The 26,009-nt window shown below is 38.8% G+C and overlaps 1 protein-coding gene across 1 annotated transcript in view; it reads right to left on the bottom strand.

Moving 5' to 3' along the window:
- Positions 1-26,009, bottom strand: part of ADAMTS3 (ADAM metallopeptidase with thrombospondin type 1 motif 3) — a 269,433-nt gene that overhangs the window by 228,421 nt on the left and 15,003 nt on the right. Inside the window, exon 3 of the mRNA XM_036763494.1 lies at positions 18,030-18,436. Coding sequence (XP_036619389.1) covers positions 18,030-18,436 — 407 coding nt within the window. The remainder of the gene's footprint in view (positions 1-18,029; positions 18,437-26,009) is intronic.

Below are 26,009 nucleotides of genomic sequence, written 5' to 3'. Positions count from 1 at the left end.
CCTCAACAAATTCCAGTGGCTCCCTATTACCCATTGGCATTAACATTCTTCATAGTCTGACCCCTTACTACCTTTCATATTCTCTTATACTATGGCCTTCCACATACTCTACCTACATTGACCTATTTCGTAGTTGCTATTTCTTATACCATATACTGCATCTCCCATGATCATATCTTTGCACTGGTGGTTCCCCATGCTGGGAGTGCTCTTCCTCCCAACCTATGACTCTGAGAATGCCTGATTTCCTTTAAGGGCTCATAGGGAACTTCTTGAAAGACAGCATAGGTGGGTGGATTACAAGTTGTCCATTAAAGAAAGTATTGATGAGCTCAGAGAATCCTGGGAAATACTTGAAGATAGTAAATTTAAGGTCACAAGGCAATAGTATCATAGATTTGGAGCTGAAAGGGCTTTTGAGGCCATCATTTTCTTTGCTTGGCACTAGACTGAACGCTAACAAAAATTTGCCATATATTATAGCATATAGTTTGGGGGGGGGGTTGTTTTTGTTCAGTTGTTTCAATCTTGTCTGATTCTTTGTGACTCCATTTGGGGTTTTCTTGGCAAAAATATTGGAGTGGTTGGCCATTTTCTTCCCCAGCTTATTTTACAGATGAGGAAACCGAGGCAGAGTTAAGTGACTTGCCCAGAGTCACATAGATAGTAAGTGTCTGAGGCCAAATTTGAAGTCAGATCTTCCTGATTCCAGGGCAGGTGCTGTATCCATCTTCATTTAGAGGGCTCAAGGTTCCCCATTTTATAGATTAGGAAACCAAGCCACAGGGAAGTTAACTGATCCACCCAGGGTCTCACTGCTACTAAATTTCTAAGGAAAGATTTGAACTCAGATCCTCCAGACTCTAGGTCCACTGCACCACCTTTGACAGGAGTTGGGATTTAGCCTTGTGTCTTTTTAAACACAATCTAAAATTCTAGAATCACTGAAGAATCACTTGACAAAAATCCAGTTAACCCCAACTGAAATATGTTTTGTTTGCTAAGCTCAGAATTTTTTAAAATAGGGCATATGTTGAAATATGATCATATACTTATTTGACTAATACAGAAATGGTATTATTCCCCAAGAAAAATGGATGAAGGCTTCTGTACTCTATTTTATCTTCTAAATGCCAATTCAAAAAACGAACAGCTTCAAATAGAACAATCAATTGTTTGCTGTACTGATGGTGGTTAAAAAAAACGAGCACAGGATGGTGTCAGTCACTAAAAATAGTCAGTGCAAATGATATGTAGTTGTCATTAAACATAAAACAAAACAAACAAAAAAAAGAAATCCCCCCCCCAAAATAAATCCCAACATACCGATACATTTTCAGGTAATTTTTTTACACAGCTGCATTTAAACCAGTAGTTGCAGTATTTATAAGAAAAAATCTGGCAACATATGCATAATATCCCTCATACAAGTCAGTAATGAACATAAGGGAAAGAATGAAAAGGAAATTGAATAGTAGAGAAAATGTCTCTGAGACCCCGCTGAAGATCAGGTGATCTATACAGGAACCCAACGTAGACTGTATGCATGTATGTATGTAAGTATGTATGTATGTATATATATGTATGTATTATGTATAAATATATGCATATATATGCATATATATATATATATCAAGAACCAGCACTACAAACGTTCATGTAGTATTTACTCTAGAAATTATGACAAAACACAAATTTACAGATCCTTTTAGTTAATTCAACATGCAGTTATTAAGTACCTACTATGCAGTAGGCACTCCTGCTAAGTGCTGAGGTTACAAAGAATGGTAAAAGCACAGTTCAGTCAGTCAATAAGCATTTACTAAGTGCCTACTATATATCAGGCACTGTGCTAGGCACTGAAGAGATAAAGAAAGGCCAGGACAATGACATTCTAATTGTGGAAACTAATGTAATGATAGAAATTATGACTGACAATTAGAGAAACAAAATCTGTTCTCTGTTTGGTTTTTCAAGACAGCCTTTTACACCCTTCCTCCTCAATCTTACTGCCTTCCCTCTGAGATGATCTCCATTTTATCTTGTATGTGTCTTGTTTGTACATAGTTCTTTGTATGTTGTCTTCCCCATTAAACTTTAAATTTCTTGAGGGCAAAAATTGGTTTTGTTGTTGTTTGTCTCTCTTTGTATCCCCAGCACTTAGCCCAATCCCTGGCACACAGTAGGTACTTAATAAATACTTATTTACTGACTAAACTGGTGCCCCTTTCAAAGGGAGAAAAGGAAGTTCTTAGGAGGGGTAAGACCAAGAGCAGGCAATCAGACATAGTCATCTTTCCCCTCTTCTCCTCCCACAGCCCCATCCCCAAAACTGGATCACATCTGCCATGCAAGCCCAAATGCTTTCATGCTGATTTTTCCAGATTCTCACCCCAAGACCCCCAACATAACCCGGCTTAAAGCTCTAACTTGGTTTGTATCCATCCTTTCAAGTTCCTGTTAAGGAAATGGCTAGTTAACTTAAGAAACCAACATCCCCAAATAGTCCCCAAACAAATTTAAACTACTTTAAAACCTGACACCGGAGAAGTAGATACTTGGGGGAAATTCAGGCAGGGAGGTAGCCTGATAAGGGTGATATTTGGCAGCATGGAGGTCTTTCCATGTAGGAAGTGATCCAATTCAGTTATAAGTGAAGGCCAGGTTTACTGGAGGGTAGAACCATTCAAGTTCCCTATATCAGGGTAATTTCAGTGCTGAGAGGAAGGCAGAGAAAAGGAAACATAACACTGGGAAAACCTGTTCTGTTCCTTCGGGTGCTGCCCCCAAAGCACTGAAGTGAAACACTGCTCAGCTCTTTTCCCCACATGAGTGTCTTGACAGCCTTACAAATCCCCTTTGTGGGCCTCCCAGACAGGTTTTCAGTCCAACCCTGTGACCCTGGTTGGATTGAGGGATCACTGCCAGAGGGAGGGCAGGGGCAGGCTATTTAAAGATGTAAGGAGCTACTATGGATCAAAGAGAATGCTTTAGCAGCTACCTAGAAGCAGACCAATTGAATGGGCAGCCACTAAGTATCTGGTCTGCTAGGCATCACAGGCAGCAATGTTTTTTTTGTTGTTTTTTATTCCTTATTGGAGAAAATCTAAAGTGATTTCACTCTAAAACCTAAATTCAACTTTCTATCAATGAGTTCCACATTTACTTAAAATTATTTTTTCTTTACCCCCACAGCATGGAAGTTGTCAAAAGTACATAAATTCCCCAAGCTGTGTGGAATGCTGAGAACATCCACAGCGAGCCCACTGGTTGGTTGTTGTCCTTCATTCTCAAAGAGGACCAAAATGACACCACCATGTTGGGGTCAAAGTACAGTGTGTCCAACTGTGGCTGATCAGAACAATACCAGCTTGGAAGGCTCTACCACAAGTCGGGCACAAATAGTCCATATGAACATTTGGAGTGTTGTCTCTAAATTTGCTCATCTCACATTTCTTTTGAGCTATTACAATTTTGTTTTGTTCATAGAATACAGTGCCTTTTTTGATGTGGGCACAGCATGCTGGGTGGTCCTATGGCAGTGTTTTCATATCTCATAATCTATCCCAATGTTCATCAGAGAGACCTTGAGAATCACTTCTTTGTATCACTTTGTATCACTTCTTCTGACCTCCACATGAGCACTTCCCTTGTATAAGTTCTCTGCAAAATAGTCTTTTAGGCAACTGTACTTTTGACATTCAAACAATGTGGCCAGCCCATCAGAGTTGTGCTCTCTGTGGAAGAGTTTGAATGTCTGGCAGTTCAGCTCAAGAATGAACTTTAGTGTCCAATATCTTGCCAGGTTATCTTCAGACTCTTCCTAAGACAATTCAAATGGAAGTGATTTCATTTCCTGGCATGGTGTCAGCATATTGTCCAGGTTTCAGAGGCATACAACAATGAGGCCAGCACGATAGCTCTGTGGACCATCAGTTTGGTAGTCAATCGAATACTTCTCTCACACACTTTCCTTCAGAGCCTCTCAAACACTGAGCTAGCTCTGAGAATGTGTATGTAAATCTCATCATCTATGTGTACATTCCTGGAAAGTATACTGCTAAGGTAAGTGAACTTATCCACAGTATTCAAAATTTCTCCATTTACTGTAACTGTTGGTTCCACATATGGATGCTGTAGTGCTGGCTGGTGGAGAACCTCTGTTTTCTTGGTGTTAAGGGTTAGGCCAAAATTAGCACAAGCAACAGAAAATCAACCCATAAATTGTTGATCTCCACCTCAGAGGCTGCATTGAGTGCACAATCAACTGAGAACAAAAAGTCAAGCACCAAGTCTCCCTCTACTTTAGTCTTGGATTGTAGTCTTTTCAAGTTAAATGATTGATCATCAGTGCAATAGCTAACCTTCAGGCCATTTTCATTCTTATTGAAGGCATCTGACAACATTACTGAAAACATCATGCCAAAAAGAATGGTAGCAAGCCCACAGCATTGCTTTACTTCACCAGTGACTAGGAAAGCTCAAGAACATTGTCCATCATCCAGAACCCACACAAGTGTGCTGTCATGAAACCGATATACAATACCAATGAACTTCTCCGGGCAACAAGATTTTGACATAATTTTCCACCAGCCCTCATAACCAACAGTATAAAAGACCTTGGTTACATCAATGAATATTGTATACATACCCCTCTTCTGCTTCTGAAATTTCTCCTAGAGTTGTTGGGCAGCAAACACCATATTGACCATCCCTTGACTTTTTCTGAAGCCACGCTGGCTCTTGGGTAGATGACCATCTTCCAGGTAAAGGATCAGCCTATTAAGGAGGACTCTGGCCAGAATCTTGCTAAAAATGACTAAGAGAGAGGAATTCTTGTGGTCATCACAGGACAAGCTATTTCCCTTTTCTTTATAGTGGTGGACAATGGAGGCATCATTGAACTCCTGGGGGATAACCTCCTCTTAGCATATAACCCAGAAAATGTGTCAGTTTTTGTAAGAGCACTGGATGCTATGCCTTGTAAATCTCAACTGGAACAGAATCAGCACCGCACCTTTTGCTACGTGAGAGGAACATCATGGCATTCAAAACCTCTTCTTCAATTGGAAGTTTGGCTAGAGAAGGATTGTCTTCAACCTCAAATATTCCATCAACAGCTTCAGCATTAATTGACAATGGTTTGTTGAGGACACTATGGAAGTATTCAGGATCATTTCCTTATCACTAATCAATATGGCTCCATCCGCACTGAGTAGTAGAGATGCACCATAGGTCTTTGGCCCACAAATAGTCTTTAGGACATCATAAAAGTGCTTTGGATTGTTACTATGAGTGTAAAACTAAATTTTACCTGCCTTCTTACAGAGCCAAGAATCCTGCATCTCTCCAAGCTTCATTTGCACCTTACTTCTGATGGAATTAAATGCTGCCTTCTTAGAGAAGGACAAACTATCCTGCTGGTAAACCCTATGGAGTTCTTGTTTTTTGTTTAGCAGCTTCTGAATTTCCCCATCATTTTCATCAAACCAATCTTGATATTTGCAAATGTTCTGGCCCAGGTGAGTAAACGTGATGCAGTATACCAAATCTCTGAAAACTGTCCACTCTTTTTTTGCTCCACAATTGCCAACCATTTCTTGGCTCAGCTTTCTCTCCAAGTGAGCACATATCTTAGGTGCCAAGGGAGTCTTAATAACATCCCAATTCAATCAACAATTTAAAAAAAATGAAATTAATCTCAGCTTCCTCTTTATCCTACTGTGATTATGAGACAACCTTTATCTTATGTTGGAAACTTTGTAATTCTCCCCTCTTGCTGTCCCCCCATCCCTTTTTAATTGTCCTTAAATTTGAGCTGGCAGAAAAAAACCTGGACAAGACAATGAGATTAGATGTATGTTGAAGGAGGAAGCAAGTTAAGGGGAAAACCAGCCTGTAAGATTGTGTTACTCATCCGAAGTGCTCTAGAAAGGAGAGGAACCCTAGGGAAAAAGTGACTGGTGGAAGCAGTCATTTGTAAGGGCAAATGATCCTTTTTGTGGAAATTCTGAGGAGAAGGAAGTATGAGGGTAGTTAGCCCGAAATCAAAATCCTGGGGTGACATGCCCAAACACAATCCACCATGTTGCAGTCCTCATTTGTGTATGTGTGTCAGAAAAATTCTATTAGGAAATCTTAATATTTTTCTAGTCTCTAAACATAAAAATCAGAACACTTTAAACAAACTTCCACTTAGAGTCAAAAAGACCTGAGTTCAAATCCACTTTCAGACATATGCTAGCTCTATGACCCTAAGCAAGTTGCTTAACCTCCTTCAGCCTCAGCTTTTTCACCTGTAAAATGCACATAATGATAGAACCTACCTCACAAGGTTGTTATAGGTATCAAATTAAATAACATGCAAAGCAATTAACAATACTTAAAGTGCTATATGAATGGTGGCTATTACTACTGTTGCTGTTGTTTTCATGACCGGAGCAACACTGGAGACTCCATGATTTTCAAACGGACTTAAAGATACTTTTGTCCTAAATGACAAAGTTTAAGAAATCAACAATTGTAAAATTAGAACTAAAAAACAGCCTTACCCATCTAGTCCAATTCCTTCTAAATGACTCACCCAGGGCACAAAGGCTAGTGGGTTACCTGGAACTGAAGCCCAGGACTCCTGACTCTGAATCAGTCCTTTTCTAATACTTTTAAGGGAAAAAAGTGTGTGTGTGTGTGTGTGTGTGTGTGTGTGTGCATGTGTGTGTGTGTGTGTACATATACACGCAGATAGATAGATAGGCAGATAGATAGATGATGGATGGATGGATAGACAGATAGATAGATACTTGTAATCACACACATTATACTGAATATGCCCTTGATTTTCACATTAGAGAAGTAGCTATGGGAATAGCAGGAAAAGATCCTTAGGTCTAGAGATTTGAGAGACCTGGGCATGAATCAGTTCTGATGTGCCCTCGCTGTGTACCCAAAGATAAATCTCCTAAGCTCTCTGAACCTAGATTCCTCATCTGTAAAACAGGAGTAATTCTTATATTATGGATACCACAGTGTTGTTGTGAATAAAGTATTTTGTAAGCAATAAAGCGCTAGAGAAATATCATTTACAATTACTTGATTAGATATTGTTCAGTCATTTTTCAATCATGTCCAACTCTTCATGATCCCATTTGTGTTTTTCTTGGTGAAGATACTAGGGCAGTTTGCCATTTTTTTCTCCAGCTCATTTTACAGATGAGGAAACTGAGGTAAACAAGGTTAAGTGACTTGCCAAGGGTCACACAGCTAGTAGTGTCTGAGGCCAGATTTGAACTCAGGAAGATGAGTCTCTTCCGGATTCCAAGCCTAGTACTTGATCCACTGTGACACCAAGCTAGTCAAATTTTAAAAGCCTCCCAAGATATTTGAGAGGGAATAAGTATTGTCCTTTCCCTGTGTATTTAGACCATTCAAGCACACAGGGAGGAAAGAAGAAACATATTAGTCTTAAATAATATAGAAATAATGAGGTATTATGGTCTTAAATAAGGTAGAAATAAGAGCTTACACTTCATTATTCTTACAGAGATGTGAAGAAGTTTGGACCAAAACTTACAGAATTAGAGGACAGTCACTGAATGGTCAAGAACTGGATATGCCCCATGGTAGCCCTTAAAAAACCACACATTCTAAAGAGCCAAGTAGTAGTTGAGGCAGGAGAGAGCTCTGAGGAGCGTGAGCTCTGGTAGCAGAGAAGAAAGATGGCTATAGAAGACCCCGAATTTTGAAAAAGAATTCAAACTTTGTAAAGTACTTAGCTTTACAAAGTCTACCACAGCGTAGGTACTTAATAAGTGCTTGTTACTTCTCTCCCTCAACCCCTTGCTTTCTCTTTTTTATGCAACTCTTTGGAAAACACCCAATTTATAAAGATTACTGGGACAAACTGATAAAGCAAAAGAAGTAACATGCTTGTCCTTCATTGTTCCAATAGTTTCCTCTGCCCATCAATTGGGGAATGGCTGAACAAGTTTTGGTATATGATTGTTATGGAATACTACTGTGCTATTAGAAATGATGAGCAAGATGGTTTCAAAAAAATCCAGAAAGGCTTATACAAACTGATACAAAGTGAAATGAGCAGACCCAGGAGGACATTATACATAGTAACAATATTGTAACAATCACCAATTATGAAAGAATTAGCTACTCTGATCAAGAAAATAATTCAGGACAATTCCAAAGGATCAATGATGAAAAATGCTGGTGGATTCTGAGGGCATATTGGGAGCATACTCTTTAAATTTTCTTTATTTTTCTTGTTTGTGTGTATATGTTTTCTTTAGCAACATGACTAATATTGAAATATGTTTTGCGTGACTTCACATCACACATTCACACACAGTCACTATCATATTGCTTACCCTCTCAAGGGCTGGAGGAGGGGAGGGAGGAAGAATTTGTAATTTTAAAAAAATATTTTAAATTTTTAAAAATGAACGTTAAAATTGGGAACTATTTTATTAAATATATAAATATATTATTAAAAAATAGTCCCATACTATAGTCTCCAAATTTCCATTATCTCTTTTCTCTAATCTGACCTCTATAGAGCTTCCAGAATAATTGCCCTCAAGTACAGGATTATGCCATTTCCGTGCTCAACCTGACTCCCTATTATGCCTAGGGTAAAAAGCAAACTCCTCAATGTGGCACTTAAAGACTACCCCAATCTAGTTCAGTCTGTTGTACTAGACTCTTTTTCCATTACTTTCTTTTACATACACATGCTATGTTCCAACCAATATGAATGACCAGAAATTTTGCAAATTAGACCTTCTATCTTCTTTTTACAGGCATTCATACAAGTTATATTTTGGGATGTTTTTCTCTCTAATTCCAACTCTTAGGTGCCCTTATCTTTAAGACTCAAATCAGCTGCCACCTCTTCCAAATGATCCATCCTTATCTCCTGGTGTTCTCTCCATGACACTTATTTGTGAGCACACTGTATCCTTTAGTATAATGTAAGCTCTTTCAGGACAAGGACTGCTTCATTTTTTTTTGTATGCCCACCACCTAAGGACAGTTCCTTACACTTTGGAAGCAGATCATAATGCCTGTTGGATTTGCAATGACCATCCACACTTTTTGGAATGTGTTGTCCTTTCCCAAGGAGTACCTCTATCTTGAGTACCTTAAGCTGGTTTTCCAGAATTAGAGGACTCCATGTCACGGACTACATCAATGCTGATTCACATGGGGGCTCCCAACCCCCAACAGTAATGATAACTTGCAATACAAACATATCCTTGCAGAGAAACAAGGGCTTAAGTAGGCAGTCCCCTGAATCCCTGGCTACCTCCTACTGCCTTTTTTTCCCTTTGTCAAGTACAGGTTAATGATCCTAATAAATGGATGTTTGCAGCCTTGGTGGCAATCTCATGGAAATCAGCCTTCCAAAGAAAGGAATATTTCCCTAATAAAACATTTCTCAGAAGAGAAGAATATTCACAAGATGATTCTTCAGCTGAAGAAAGCCATATTTAGAAGCAATATCTACCAGAGTTCCCTGCCCTGTAGGCCATGCTGGTTCTTCTTCTTAAAAAGTATTGAAACTTTCCCCAATTATGTCAGGAGATTAAAGGCTTGAGCCACTGATGTAATTTCCTGAGCTCCAGCTCTAACCTTCGGGTTTCTAACCTTCAGAGCAGCAGCATGACCAAGACCGGTAACAGAAAGCAACACTCAACCGCATCAAAGCTCTATGGCCTTGCTGGATAACCTTTCTGGCTCTGAATGCCTTTCCCCTCCTATGACTAACTGAACCTCTTTTATCAACTGTCCCATGTTCTCTAAGTGTCTCATTTCATTACAGTCTCAACCCTAGAGTTGATCATCCTGGGTTAGGCCTGGCCTGATAAACCTTGACTGTCCAGGAGATCTAGATCTTATGAGTTACTTAAAAGGTCAAGATCTAAAGTGATGGGCAAACATGTTTAACATTTCCACAGAGTTGTCTTTACTTCCCAGTAAAGTATAATGAGTTAGATGAGATGTTTTATGTTTTCTGTGTTTGTTCATGTGTGACTGAGTCTTTAGTAATTTACTCATTTTCAGAGGAGAAAATAAAAATTCTGTCCCATAGCTGATGCAATATTACCCAATGATTACTTCTGTTAGAAGGGACCCTGTTGTCCACTTTTGGTAGGGAAAACCTAGATGTGAGCCAAATATAAGTTTTGTTTTGGACATCCCCCTAGAGTTACTACAGGGTCAGGGAAGAGCCAGAGAGAGAAATTTTTACTACCTGTGTGACCCTGGGCAAGTCACATAACCTCTGTATGACCCAGTTTTCTCAACTGTGAAATGAGAAATAATAATTGTACCTACAATGCAGGGTTGTTATGAGGATCAAATGAGATATTTGTGAAGTACCTAATACAGTGCCTGACACATAGCACATACTTAATGAATGCCTGTTTCCTTCCTTCCTTCCCTCATTGGCTAGTCCCTCCACATTACATAAGTAAAGAGACAGTCAAGACGTCGCTGATGGCATTGGTGAATCAAAGTCATCTTGCCCAGAGAGACTACTTATCCCAGCACTGAAAGAACCGAGATATATATGTGATAACTGGGTCACTGTCAATAATATCAAAAAAGTTGTGGGAAAAGAGAAAACATCACAAGATTGGAGGAAGGAAAATGCCCCAATTTTTTAAAAGGGAGGTGGGGGAAGGAAAATAGAGTCTACAAACCGTAGGCCCATGAGCCCAGCTTTGATTCTGTGGAAAATCTTAGAACAGATCATTAGAGATAGTTGGCCAACATCTAGAAAGTGAAGCAGTGGTTGCAACAAGCTAAATATAGCTTTACTGAGCACAGGTCAGGTCAGATTTACCTCATTCCTTTTCGTGACAGGATAACTGGTAGATTAGGGAAATGTCTAGATTTTAGCAAAGCTCTTGATAAAGTACTCTGTAGAGAACATGCATAGACTAGAGTTCAGCAATTCTTAAACTCTGGGTTGTGACCCCGTATGCGGTCACAAAAAATTTGTCAACAGCAAAATATTTGTGAATGTACAATGACCCCAAATTAATTTAAAATCAAATATATAATAAATCTGAGGTGTTTCTGGTTGCACTTGCCTGTGTTGTATCATATAACTTCACTGCAGCCTTGGCTCTGAACACAAAGCTTGCGTACTTTGCACTGTGCGTCCCATCTCCCCTCACAATGCCAACAAATGTTGCCGAAATGCTGGGTTATGAGTAGAAAAAGTTTAAGAGACCCTAAACTAAACAATAATACAATTAGATTCTGAGGTGGTTGAAAGAATAGATGGAAAGAGAAGATGGCAATGGAACAATGTTAATGTGGCTGGTTGCCAGTGGAGTAGAAGAGGGATCTCTGTTGGGCCTTCTATTATTTAACATACACACATACACACATGTGTGTATATATGTGTGTGTGTGTGTGTGTGTGTATACATATTTTTTTTTAAAGACTGGGTTTCTCTATCTCACTCAGAAGTTACTCAGGTCTGGTTCCACTCTTATTCAGCATGGGAGTTGGGTTGGTTTGTCCCTCAATTTATTCTACCTCAATTTTTGATCTATAAAATGGGGTTATAGTACCCATAGTACAAAGCTGTTGTGAAGAACACATGAGATAAAATATATTATAGATATACATACAAATATATATATATATATATATACACACACACACACGTATGTATATATTTGCTTCAGGGATGGGAGAGGGGCTAGTGGGAGGGATATAATTTGGAACTTAAAATTTTGTTAAATGAATGTTAAAAAAATTACACGTAATTGGGAAATATTTAATGAAATAAATAAAAATATATTAATTCTTATGAGGGAAATTTTTTTGCTTCAAAGCTACAAAAATGTCAGCTGTTAATATGATTGAACAAATAATATTTGACATCAGCCTCCCTAAATTAATTCTGAATAGATCTACAACTGCAAAACAGAATAGAGAAACAGTTTGTGACTGTGTTTCTAATTATTTTCTTTTCTTCCAAGTTTATATCTTGAAAGCACACTGGGATCCTTTTTCCAAAGGATGATCCCACACACAACCAAAGCTGCAGTAATCACAATTACAGCCAACTCTCAATTAATTGGAGTCTTTGGGGAAAGGCTAACCATATGGAAAATTAATTTTTTATGCAAATAATATAGGACTTTAGATTTATGAAGAATATTCCAAATTGTTTCCCATCAGTAGGCAAAGAAAAAAAAGGTAGGCTGCTTCCAAAGGGACCCGAGAGCAGCCTCTAATGACATACTTCAGATGGGTCAGGGACACAGCGTTCAGGAAGCGCTGTTAGTTCCCAATGGACTACTCAATCAGGGCACAAGGACCAGAGTGGGAGAAGGCTGCCATCCAGCTGGGTATTCCAAGACTGTAACATTGGCATTAACTCACAGAAAACTTTCCCTTTGAAAAGGGATGCTCACAGATAGCTACTGCCAGCTGCTTTCTTCCTTTCCCCTCTGGAAGTGGAGCATGGTAAAAGCCATGAGTCTGCTGGGAACTCACATGGGCGGAACAGCTAAGGCATTTTAAAGGCAGCCACCAGTGATTTAAGTCTCTGTTTCTCCCATCCCAGCACGGCTATTTTGACTGCATAGAGAAACGGGACCAGCCAATGTTTCCAGGATTCATATCAGTCCAAATATTATAGCATGTGCAGTCTGAAGAAGCCCCTGCCCTCTGTAAGGATGGGCACCAGTATCAAGCAGGAAAACAGAATCATAACAATAATAATAGCATTATATGGACTTTAAGGTTGGCAAAATCTTTTACATTTACTATCTCATTTCATCTGCACAACAACCCTGAGAAGTAGGTGCTATTATGATCCTCATCTTACACATGCAAGAAACTGAGGCAGAAACTAAGTGACTCATCCACATCTCAAGATATTAAGTGTCTATGAACTAAGGTCTAATGGACACCAGGTCCAGTGCTCTATCTATTGCAACACCTTCCTAGAAGAGAATATCAAATTTAGTGTTTAGAGATATGACTAACCTTTGAAAATTATTTGTGAATTTAAAGTTGACTGTGATTGGGATTCCTGTCACTGTAATTAAGCTGTTAGAGTATTTACTTTGCCACTTGCATTCACCATGGCCTTCCATATTTAGGTTTCTCTGTCACAAGTCTTGAGTTTGAATTTTTCTTTAACACTTTGACAGCTGTATGACCCTTAGCAAGTCACTTAACATCATTCAGGCTCAGATTCGCCATCTGCAAAATGGACATAATACCACCTACCTCATTGAGTTGTTGGGAGGATCAAATGAGAGGACATATATTAAGAGCCTTGCAAATCTTAAAGCTCTCTGTATCTATTAACTATCATCATTATTATTTTATGTATAATCAGTTCTTGAGAATGGACCTCCAAAAATGGTGAAGAATTTACTACATGGATAGTATAAATAATTAAAAATAGCAAATAATAATAAATAGTATAAATAATACATAAACCATAAGTGAATGAGAAGGAATGTACAAAACTTGATCAATTGCCAGCTTTAGTCATCATAAAATCTTGGAGATTTCTCCATTTTCCAAATAAAGTTAGCCATATTCAGTAAGCATCTGGCCTATTAAAATTTTTTCAAACTTACTTTTTTTAAAGCACCACTTTTATACACTTATAGAATCATTAAAAACTAGAGCCAGAAGGGACTCCCTCATCTCACGATTTCCCTTCTATTTTTTTTTAGTTGTGAATAAGCAACCACACTCCACAAACAACAAGTTATGGTGTTGACTCAGCATACCTATAAAGTTCCTTCTTGTAATCAGAACTTAGAACAAAGCTTAATGATGCATAGTTAATGATCTACACCATTTTCCTCATGTTTCATGGTAATGAGACATAAAGCATCAGCAGTTTACGTAAGTGACTGAAATTGGGGCGATGTTTACAAAGGAAAACCAAATGTTTAGTTTTCCCCATCTCCCTTTGCTAGCTCTCTCATTTATAAGCAAAGTTATTGTTAAACATTTTCCATCATGTTATGAAGTATCCCATTATCATGACTTGCACAAACACTGGCCAATTCTGAGTGGAGTTGGTTTGAGACACACAGTCATGTGGGGTAGGAATAAGCTTTGTCTGCTTAGCCCCAGAGATCGGAGCTAGGAGCAGTGGGTGGAAAGTGATGCAGATGCTGTCTTGATTTAAGGAAAAACTTCCCCAAAAAGGACAATGGAAGGAATGTCTACTCCCCACTAAAGGTCTTCAAGTGGAGGCTGGAGAGCCACCCATACCGTGGTCTAGTTGGCCTCTCACATGCCTTCTTTCTCTGGGATTCTGTGCTATACTCACATATCACTTAAGTATTGTTCAAATGCCTTAGGGGCTCTTAATTGCGAGCTGATGCTATGTTTCAAAATAGTAGGATGTTAGCTTCTTTGGCCTCAATAAGTCAAACTCATTATTCTCATTAATCCAAAATCCTGATATTTTGAAATTAATAGTGTTATTTTCATTCATTCAAAAGCCCAATATTTTGAGACTAATAGTATTTTTAGGGTTTTTTGTCTAAATATATGATTTTATTAGTAGAGGGAATAAGAGGTGAGAAAAATCCCTCTATCAGTGAAGAGTCGCAATTGCCTAGCGTATTAGTTTTAATTAAGCAAGTTGTCCAGAGTCACACAGCTAACACCTTACTATAGGCAGGACTTGAACTCTGGTCTTTCTAACTCCAAAGCTGGTTCTCTATACATCCCCTACTCTAAGAAGAGTAACTGCAGGAAGTACTTTCTTAGTGCCCATTAGTAACTAGGAACCTCTTGAGCTCACAAGGTAGGACACCAGAGAAACATCTCTCATTCAGTATTGTTTTTCAGACACTTTGCCAGTGATCTGGGAAAGACCCGCAAAGCAGAAAAGGCAGCCAGGAACCAGAAGTCCTGTCCCAGGCACACACGTGTTCTCAAGGCCATGTGCTCACAGCCTCCATAGAAACTGCTTGAGAGAGAGAGGGGAGAGAGACTCTCTCTATCCCATTGGGCGCTTGGGGGACACTTAGCAAAGTCCCAAGAGACACAGTCAAAAGAGAAGGAAGAAATGTAGAGGCAGAGACTTTGATCTCTCTTTAAAATCTATTGAACAGATATCATTTCTCAGATCGACAGCCAATCTTCTTTAGTACAACCACCCGTCATGGGGGATCAAGGAATTGACCAGGAACCTCTAGTCATACATGTCTTTTAGCAAAGATCAGAAGGCATGAAAGAGAGAAGGGGAGAGATAGGGGCTGGGGGGGAGAGAAAAGAGGGGGAGAGAAAAAGGGGGAGAGAGGGGAAGAGGGGGAGAGAGAGAGAGACAGAGACAGAGGAGAGACATGAGAGATGAGAGGTGAGATAGAATAGACTAAGGTGAAAATGAAGTCTACTTCCCAAGAAAGGAATATTGGATTACTATTTCACATTTTAAGAATTTTTCAATATATGCTTATGAGTCTTCTGTGCTTTGAGCATGATTTTGCAGTGTCCTGTCCTATTCCTGATATCTATTATTTTGTACATTGAATAATTTCTCTAGAAGGGATGCTGTCAATCCTTTTGGGGGAGACCCTAGACATGAGCTGTTGTTATTATCGTACAATCATTTCTAACTCTCTGTGAACCCACAGACCCTAATACTGTCCATAGGGTTTTCTTGGTAAAGATACTGGAGTGGTGTACCATTTCCTTTTCCAGTAGAATAAGGCAAACAGAGATTAAGTGACTTGCCTAGAATCACATGGCTAGTAAATATCTGAGGCTGCAATTGAGTTTACGTCTTCTTGACTCTAGGTCATCATTCTATGTACTGAGCCATCCAGCTGCCCCAGACAATTAATCAATTTTCCCCAGGACTCTGGGGTTGAGATATAATGAGATTTATGGTACAAGAAAGGCCTAATCCTCTCTCTTTAAGGTCAGGCTCCTCTAAAAATTGTATATACATACATACATACATACATATATATATATAATGTGTATACATATAAATCATGTGTATACATATATATCATATGCATATGTATATATACATATATAGTATGTATACATATATGTATATATACTTACATGTAGAGACACACACAAATACATATATATACACACACATATATATATAGACAATTCATATTGGCTATATATGTCTGTATCTGTGGTTGTTTGTTTTCTTTAAAAAAAAATCCATAACAGCACCACTCTTTAACTGTGTGTTAAGTCCCAAAAACATTCGTATGAGAGGCTGGGTTCTGGGTTCTAATCCTAGCTCTGACACATCTTATCTGTATTACCTTACACATGAACACACACACACACACACACACACACACACACACAACTAATAAGAGGCCTAGACGTGTTACATATGGTATATCTGGCTTCTTAAAAAGTTCCTTCAGCACAAGCTACAAACCCTACTAACCATTTCAGGCAAATACAAAATCATTAAAAATCAGGTCCTATAAATTAGCAGTTTACCAGCATTGAAGAAGCTCATAATAACAAAATTCCATTGGGTTGCTTGTGAGGCAAAAGGACAATCTGAGTTCTATGGCAAGTTAAATGCTGGCCAGGTGAGATCATCGGGTCAGAGATATAGACCTGGAAGGGATCCCAGAAGCCACTGGCAGCTTAAGTGGCTCAGTGAAGAGATTACTGACCCAGAAGTCAGGAAGACCTGAGTTTGAATCCTGTCTCAGACACTTAATAGTTCTGTAACTGTGGCAGAGCACTTAACCCATGCTTCACTTTCCCCATCTATAAAATGGGGATGATAATAGCACCTACCTGCCAGGGTTGTTGTAAAGATCACGTCCCTACAGAGCTTTGGAAACCTCAGAGTGCTCAATGGCTGTTCTTGTCAGTATTACTATTGTAGCCAGTGGCTAGTCAAGCCACCTCATTTTACAGATGAAGAAACTGAAACCCAAGTGGGTTAAGTGGATTGTCCAAGGCCATCAGAGATGCGATTAGAACTCAGGTCCTCTGACTCCAGGGTCATTGCTCTTTCTCACACACCCCGTTTCCTCCCATTACATTTATAAAGTGTCACTGATATGGACTCTGGGAAAACAGCTGATAACAGATAACAGGCAAAGTCACCAGCAGTGAATATTTCCAAATAACATCTATAGATCCAAACCAAAGCACAATCAAGTCACTACAGTGACAGCAGGCTGTTCTTTAATCTTTCCCACCACAATTGTCACTGTCATCATCAGCACATTTAAAAGTGAAAGGAAAAAAGCAAGGCATGACATCGCCTACGTGTGAGTACACAACTGTTCACTTACCCACCCAAACTCAGAAAATGGCTTCTCAAGGGTGAAAAGTATACTTAGGGAGACAGACCCTAGAGCAGGTCCTTTACCTGGGTTCCAGGACCTTGGATAACTATATTCAATATAACGGGATTCCTACGTACTTTATACATTTAAAGGACTTTTTTTTTTCTAAGAAGGATCCACAGGCTTCACCAGACTTGCCAATGGGTCCATGACATAAAAATGGTCATGTGTAAGCAGAGTTCAGCTCACAATCTGTAGCACTTACTGGTGAAGATAATGAATGCTTTGTATCAAGGTGCTTTTAAAATGAAGGACAAGATTCTGTTGTAAGAAGTAAAAGAATCTATTTTGGATTGGAAAATGTTGAGATTTCTAAAAAATTCAAAGACACACCAAGAACCACCACTAGAAGAATGGAATAAAAACATAATTATTAGCCTTCCAACTTCAAAACCACCACACATTGCAATTTTCCTTAGAAGTCTTTCTGTTCAATGTACCAGACATAAATAATGTGCCTAAGAAACATTATACTATGCCTTCCCTGTTTCTTGTAAAGATGGCAGATCAAGTAGGTACTCAGTAGCTAGTCATTTGAAATCTGAGCTCCTATCCACCTTTCTCCTGAAGCATGTTGAAGGACAAGGGAGATCTCAGTGAAGTGTTGGGTCAGGGGGAAGAGGAGTGGATAATAAAAATGACAAAATGGGAGAGAAGTCTTACCAGACCATCACAGTTGCTAATGGCAACAGAAGTTCCTGGGATGTCTGTTAAGTCTCCAACATAAGCACAGTTGGTCCATAAAGGTTCTCTTTTCCAAATCCGCTCTGAATCACTTCCAGGCTGACTATCATTTACATGGCTGGGTCTATCCTCGGTGACCACAGAGGTCTTATACCACTCCACCATGGCTCCTGGTGCTACTAATTGAGTGTTTGGTTTCAGCCGGAGGTGAAAGTCTCTTCCAAAAGCTGTCACGTTGAAAAACAATTGTTCAGGGTTGGAAGACACATCCCTTGGTACTCTCTTTTTTTGACTTGCAGAAAGAATGTGGGAGAGGTAGTGCCCCTGGAGGTTGGTGCTGATGGGAGTGACCAGCTCGTATTCTCTAGATCGCTTTTTTGGCAAATCTGTGGGAAGAAAAAATACAGCTATAGAATTCTCTCTTATAATAGGAGCAAACAAGAGGACATAATAAGGCTAGAAGTATGACAACTAGCAACTGCATGCCTAATTTGACCCAAAAGATATATTCCAAAAACTTTGTGCATACATGAAATTTTTGCTAACCAAACTCAGCAATAATTGCACCGAGGGAGTTTTCTATCTGACACATCCTGGGCCCAGAGTCTTGCACATACGAGGGATGGGAGCCATAAATATCTGCTGAAAATTAAAAGAATGAATAATATGTCACCAAAAAAAAAGAATTTTCCTGTGATAGAAGTAACCACCTCTAATTTGTCCGCTATCCCAGTGTTGGCAAAACTGCTCATGAGCAAAGAACAGATGAGTGCAGAAAAAAATGAAGGAGAAAGAAAAGCAATAAACAAGATGAGTATTCAGGGACTGATTAATTCAGAGTTAGCTGCATTTTCATTTTGCACACCAAATAGATTCTCCCATGAAACATGAACCCAATTAATTACATGGGATTTTGTATCTCAACACTTCTCTCTATTGCACAAATTTGGGGACATCAAGAGGACAAATTCCCCAACCTTACTGTTGATGACCTAGATTCCACAATTCAAAATTAATTCCTTTAGCTTAATCCAAAGAAAGCCTGTACCTCCTCTTAAAATACAAATACCCTAGAAGAGCAAATTCAACCTCAGTGTGGATGAGCTTCCTGGTTACCTGGGAACTTCATCAGCTCCTATAGGTTTAACTATCATCCTGGTACAGGTATTTGAGATAGATAGATAGTTAGATGGATAGATAGCTAGACAGACAGGAAGATAGATAGATAGATAGATAGATAGACAGAAAGACAGAGAGAAATAAACACATATATACATATATATATATATATATATATATAGTGCATATAAAGTAGATAATATTTGTAAAGAACTAATCACAGTACCCAGCACATAGCAGGCACTATACAAAAGCTTACTCTTTCTCCCTTCCCATGTATGTGTATACATGTGTGTATATATATTTATACATCTCCTTGGAGCTTCAGTGCCAGATCACCAGCATTGCAATGGTCCAAGACAATCCCAAAGGACTAATGATGAAGCCTACTATTTGCTTCCAGATAAAGGATCGATATTGTTTGAATAGAGACTGAAGCATGCTATTTTTTCACTTTATTTTTTTCTTTTATTCAAGTCTTCTTGTACAAAATGACTATTATGGAAATGTTTTACATAATTCCACATATATAACCTATATTTGATTGCTTATCTTCTCAGGGAAGGAAGGGAGGAAAAGAATGATAAAATTTGGAATTCAAAAATTTAAATAAAAATGTTTTTTAAAAAGAAATTAAAAGTACCCATAGTCATAAAAAAATGCTGTCAATCACTATTGATTAGAGAAATGAAAATTAAAGCAACTCTAAGGTACCAATTCACACCTATCAAATGACTAATATGACCCAAAAAAAGGAAAAATGATAAATATTGGCAGGGATGTGCGAAAACCAGGACAATAACGGATTGTTGGTGGAGTTCTAAACTGATCCAACCATTCTGGAGAAAAATTTGGAAGTATGCCCAAAGGGCAATTAAACTGCGCATACCCTTTGATTCAGCAATACCACTGCTAAATCTCTATCCCAAAGAGATTTTTTAAAAGAGCAAGAGAAAAGAACCTATTAATACAAAAATATTTATAGCAACTCTTTTTGCGGTGGCTAAGAATTGGAAATTAAGGGGATGCCCATCAACTGAAGAATGGCTGAACAAGTTGTGGCACATGATTGTAATAGAATATTATTGTGCTATAAAAAGTTACAAGTAGGATGCTTTCAGAAAAACTTGGAAACACTAACATGAACTGATACAAAGTGAAGTGAGCAGAACCAGAAGAACATTGTACACAACAACAGCAATATTGTACAATGAAGAACTGTGAATGACTTAGCCATTCTCAGCAATACAATGATCCAAGACAATCTCAAAGGACTCATGATGAAAAATGCTATCTGACTCCAGAGAAAGAACTGATGTTACCTGAATACAGAGTGAAGCATACTATTTTTCTTTCTTTCCTTCTTCCTTCTTTCCTTTTTTCTTCTCCTTCTCCTCCTTCTCCTTCTCATCCTTCTCCTTCTCCTTCTTCCTCCTCTTCTTCTTCTCCTTTCTTTCTTTCAGTTTTCTTACACAAAATGACTAATATGGAAATGTTTTACATGATTGCATATATATAAAACCTATGTCAGATTTCTTACTCTCTCAAGGATGAAGGAGGGGAAGTAGGAATAGAATTTGGAACTCAAAACTTAAAAAAAAGTTAAAATATTGTTTTATATGTAATTGGGGAGAAAAACAAAATATTATTTTCAGGAAATAAAGAAAATAGAAAGAACATTGCCAAGATCATCCCTTATTCCTCTTTCTTATAAACAAAAATGTACATCAATTGACACAGCTTAGTCCTTAGAAGCATTCTTGAATCCCCGAAGAAAGCTTTGAAACCTAGTGTCACCCCCACAGCAAGATGAGAGGTTGGAGCAGGACATTGTGGAGGGTCTAGTGGGGCATACTTCCAAAAGAATCCATCACTCTTCCTTTCCTTGAAGATTTTCAATGAGAGGACATCCATGACCTTTGAAGGCAAGCCTTTCCATTTATTTTGGGCAGTTTTATTGGGAAGTTTATTCCCACATCAAAATTTGCCCTTAAGCAATTCCTACTTATTACTCCTAGTTCGACCCTCTGGAGCCAAACAAAACTAGTCTTATCCCTCCTTCATATGATAAACCTTGAAAAATGTTTGAAGGCAACTACTGTGCATCCCCTGAGTCTTCTCTAAACTAAGCATGTCTACTTCTTTCAACTGATGCTCATATGTCATGAACTCAGGGCCTTTTCCTATCCTTCTAGACACTCTCCAGCTTACAGTTTCATCCCGTCCTCTTTAAAGTCAGTACTTTGTCTTAGGAACAAGGTTTTTTTAACCCATTTTGACGTTAATTTCCCCACAGATAGATTTTTGCTCTCTTCCTATTTAGCTGCCCTAAAAAAGCGATTTTAATTTTGTTACTGTTGTTTTTTTCTTTTTATTTGTCTTTCCCCTTCTTTCTCTTTGTCTTTTCTCTTTTCTCACCCAGTCAAGCCTATGGTTCAAATTCTTCCCTCCACTCCAATATTGAGTAATATTCTTTTGTGGGGTATTTCTTGGCTTTGTCTTCATTGTTCCTCTTCCCAAGGGTAGAGCTTTGGAAGTATTCAGTTAGAACTCTCACTTTTACTACTATTGCCTTTGTCAATCTTACCACATCCTCCTTACTTACTGTACCTTAATTCTTAGAAATAGTATTTGGTGAAGGAGACAATGCCGACTGGAAGTACTGTCCTATAGCTTGAATCACTCTGTCTCCAGTCATGATAGCCAGTGCTACCCTAACCATGACCACTCTCTATGAAATGATTAGCACTCCCAGATACCCACACCTCTACATTTGATGGGCATGTGTACCCAGCATCCCCCACCCCTTATTTCTCTTCTCCCCCACTTATACAATGTCCCACTGTGTGATCTCTCCCACAATAGATACTGATTCACTTATCAGCTCTCCATTATCCTTTACATTTCCTTTTATCTTCCACCTCTTAGGTCCTTGTTGTCTATCATGATCCCTTTGGGTTGTTTCTTTCACCCCCTCAATTTACTGGTGGTGTTGTTGTTGTTCAGCTGTTTCAGTCATATCTGACTCTTCCATGACCCCATTTGGGGCCTTCTCAACAAAAATATTAAAGTGGTTTGCCATTTCTTCTCCAGCTCATTTTACAGATGAGCAAACTGATTAAGTGACTTGCCCTAAGCCACACAGCTGATAAGTATCTGAGGCTGGATTTGAACTCAAAAAGATGAGACTTCCTGACTACAGGCTCTCCACTCTACCCACTGAGCAACCTACCTACCTGTCCCTCAATTCATATTTCCCTTAAAAAAACTAGGCTCTAAACATGAGGCCACTTTACATTAGGGTTTTATTTAATTGCTAGCATTTATCTTTCCCATATTTCATTGTTTAGGCTGCTTGCATGTCAAGCAGCCTATGTCATCCCTCTCCCTTTTCCTCTCTTTGTCTGTCTACGTCTCTCTGCCCCACCCTCACCCTAGAATGCCTCAGATGATTCTCTTTGGTTAAAGATCCTCTTTTTTGTAGATGATTATTCTCAACTTTGTAGAATATTATTTGGGATTGCAATTTATGCCTTTTAATTTTAGGCTATCCATTCCAGTTCTTGCTCTGATTTTCCTGGGGCTCCAGAATAATGCTGGAAAATTCATTGTTGCTTTATGTTTCAAAGTCTTTGTCCCGGTGCTTGCAAAATATGATATTTGCTATTGTAGTTGTGAAATTTAACCACAACATGATTTGGAGTCCAATACATGAATTTTGCATTTGTTTTGGCGGTGATGTGGATTTGATCGATAAGTGTTTTGTTTATGTTAAAGTTTTGGACAGTTTTCTTGGATTATTTCTTCGAATGCACTTTGTCATTCAAGTTTTTTGATTTGTCATTTGCTTCTCCAAGACATAGCATCCTACTGTCAAACACAATCACTTCGATGAGTACACAATGCATGTGTTCTTTTTAACAATGCCTTTTGCATCTTTTTGGCTGAATTTCTTGTATTCAATCCTTTTCTACCTTACTGTTTGTGTTTTTAAGATTCTGTTTTGAAAATTTTGATTTTCAACCCAATTAACTCATTTCATTCCTAATATCTTCTCTTGGAAGCTGTATTTATCTTTCGAACCCTTCTAGGATTTCTTGCTGTTTTTCAGGATCTCTGGGGAATATGTAGGATTCTCTTTTTAAGTTAATTATTTTTTTTTAGTTTACAACACTCAGTTCCACAAGTTTATGAGTTCCAAATTTCCCCCCCCCCACCTCCCCTCTCCCCGCCAAGACAGCCTGTGATCTGATATAGGTTCAACATATACCTTCACATTAAACTTATTTTCCCAATAATCAAGTTGTAAAGAAGAACTATAACCAATGAAATGAACCATGAGAAAGATGAAACAAAACCAAAAATAAAATAAAATTTAAAAAGAGAGAGAAAGCAAATAGTTTGCTTCAATCTGTGTTCGGACTCCGTAATTCTTTCTCTGCATGTGGATAGCTTTTCCATCATGAGTCTTTTGGAGCTGTCTTAGAACCTTGCATTGTTGAGAAGGATCCAAGTCTATCAAAATTAGTCATCACAGGAGCAATGTGTCTGTGGTTGTGCACAATGTTCTCCTGGTTCTGCTCCCTTCACTCATCATAAGATCGTATCAGTTTCTCCAAGATTCTCTTTTTTGTTGGGGAATTGTGGTCCACTTTCCTTCCTCAACTAATATTTGTTCATTATTCTGTCTTCCCCTAGTATTTTCATAAATTTTTCCTTTGGTCTCTATGAGCTGATTCTCAGTTGGTTTATTTACTTGTGAGGCAGATTATTACTCTAACTCTTAGTCTTTGGGGAATTAAACCTTTTAATTTTGTTTTGTATTCCCAGGCAATTGTCCCTAGCTTTTTTCCCAATTCATTGGATCCTCCCCATTAAACCTGGTATGAAAATGTTTGAGTTGGGCAATCTCAGACTATTCATGGTGGGGAAGAACAGGGGAAGGGTCAGCTCAAGTTCCTGCCCAGGGTAAACTGGGGAAGAGTAGGAAGGAACAGGGAAAAAGAACAAGAACTGACACAAGAGGGTTTCTTCTTTCTTCTTACTTCAATCTCTTCCCTCAAGTGGAAGCTTCTTCTCCCTCTAGGCCCCTCTGCCATCGTTCCACTGCCCACATTTTCTGCCCCTCTCCAACATTATTTCCCTTTCCATCTCATCGCTGAGCAGAATAAGTGTCTATCATATTTGAAGGGGTTTTGGATTAACTTATTGCCATGGGGAGACCCAGAAGGAACCTGTGCACCTGCACCTGGAAGTACGAGCCCACATGACTCTTTCATCACACTATGCTCAACATAGAAAGTGGGTTGGAAAGTGGTCATATGATCATCTCTATAGCAACTACAACCCTCTCCCCCATTCCATTCCAGGAGACCCTTTCTAGCCCAAAGTTGCCAAGGGTTTACTGGCTCCCTAGTAATAAAGAATATGAGACCGTTGCTGGGGCTGCCCCACTCCCAGCTTTGTCTGGTAGCTATAGACAATAACTGATCCAGGTGTCAGACCAAGCTGGTTATAACACCAACATTTCCAATATCCTTCCCCTCAAAGGCTGGGAAACACTGTGTAATAAGAACTGATCTCATAGGCATATTGTAAGGATAGCACTTTGTAAATTTTTTATTTTTATATAAATGTGAGCTATAGATATATGAGTGCGCACATATATACACACTGGGGGCTGCTGATAAATGTTTGACAACCAGCCTTTCAAAGTGTACGCACAAAACATTTTTAAGTTGGATCACATTGAAAAATTAACAACCCTCCCCCATTATATATCTTTATTGCTACACAAAGGGACATGGATAGAACATCAAATTGTGATGTCAGTGATCATAGGAAAGGCCTAAGAGACTCCCAATATTAATGAAGGTTGGCATTTTCTCTGCAATTTATAGTGTTAGAGTTCCTTGGAGAGGTTAAGTCAACAGTCGGTTGGTCAACAAGCATTTAATAAGTGCCTACTATATGCTAGGCACTATGCCAAGTGCTAGGGATACAAAAAATGGCAAAAGACAGTTCCTGCCCTCAAGGAACTTATGCAGTCTAATGAGAGAGATAACATGCTAACAACTAGGTACAAACAAGCTATATACAGGATAAGTTGGAGGAAATTAACAGAAGGAAGACAGTAATATTAAGGGAGATGTGGAAAGACTTCCTGTAGAAGATTTTAGATTTTAGCTGGGACTTGAAGGAAGCCAGGAAAGCCAGGAGAGAGATAAGGAGGAAGCAAATTCTAGACAAGAGGAACCAGACAGTCAAGGAACCTATAGAATTGGGAAGTAGAGTGTCTCATATGAAGAACCTAAAGGAACCCAGTGTCACTTGATCACAGACTGCATGGAAGACTGGAAAAGTAAGTGACTTGCTCAGAGTCACAGACCCTATGTGTGTCAGAAGTGACACCTGAACTTAGGTCTTTGTCCTATCCACTCTGGGACAGATTAGTGATATAGATGTATCAAAGGCTGTCTACAAAGGCATTTTCTTTACAAAGGTATGCACTCTAAACATGCAACAAGTTGACCTCAAAAATAATTTTGAGTGTTTTCCAGTAGCTAAAGAAATAACTCTAAAAATGTTTTTTTCACTTTTCCTGTAAAGATGGAACTGCCATCAGGAATGACAAGTCCCTGAAGGGAGAAAAATGAGTTGGGAGGATGGTCTTAAGGAGTCGTATAAAGGAACCATCCAAACAGAAAGGCTTTCCATGGTCTGTAGACATAGAGATGAAAGAGGAGGCATGTTTTCTCAAAAGTAAGTAAAATTGATTGTGACATGTGCAGAAATTTTTAATCCAGCCAACTCTTTGGCCTATTACAGCTCTACAACCTT

Source organism: Trichosurus vulpecula, chromosome 6, assembly GCF_011100635.1.
Source record: "Trichosurus vulpecula isolate mTriVul1 chromosome 6, mTriVul1.pri, whole genome shotgun sequence".
NCBI classification, from domain to species: Eukaryota; Metazoa; Chordata; class Mammalia; order Diprotodontia; family Phalangeridae; genus Trichosurus; species Trichosurus vulpecula.
This window is presented reverse-complemented; position numbering and strand designations above follow the sequence as displayed.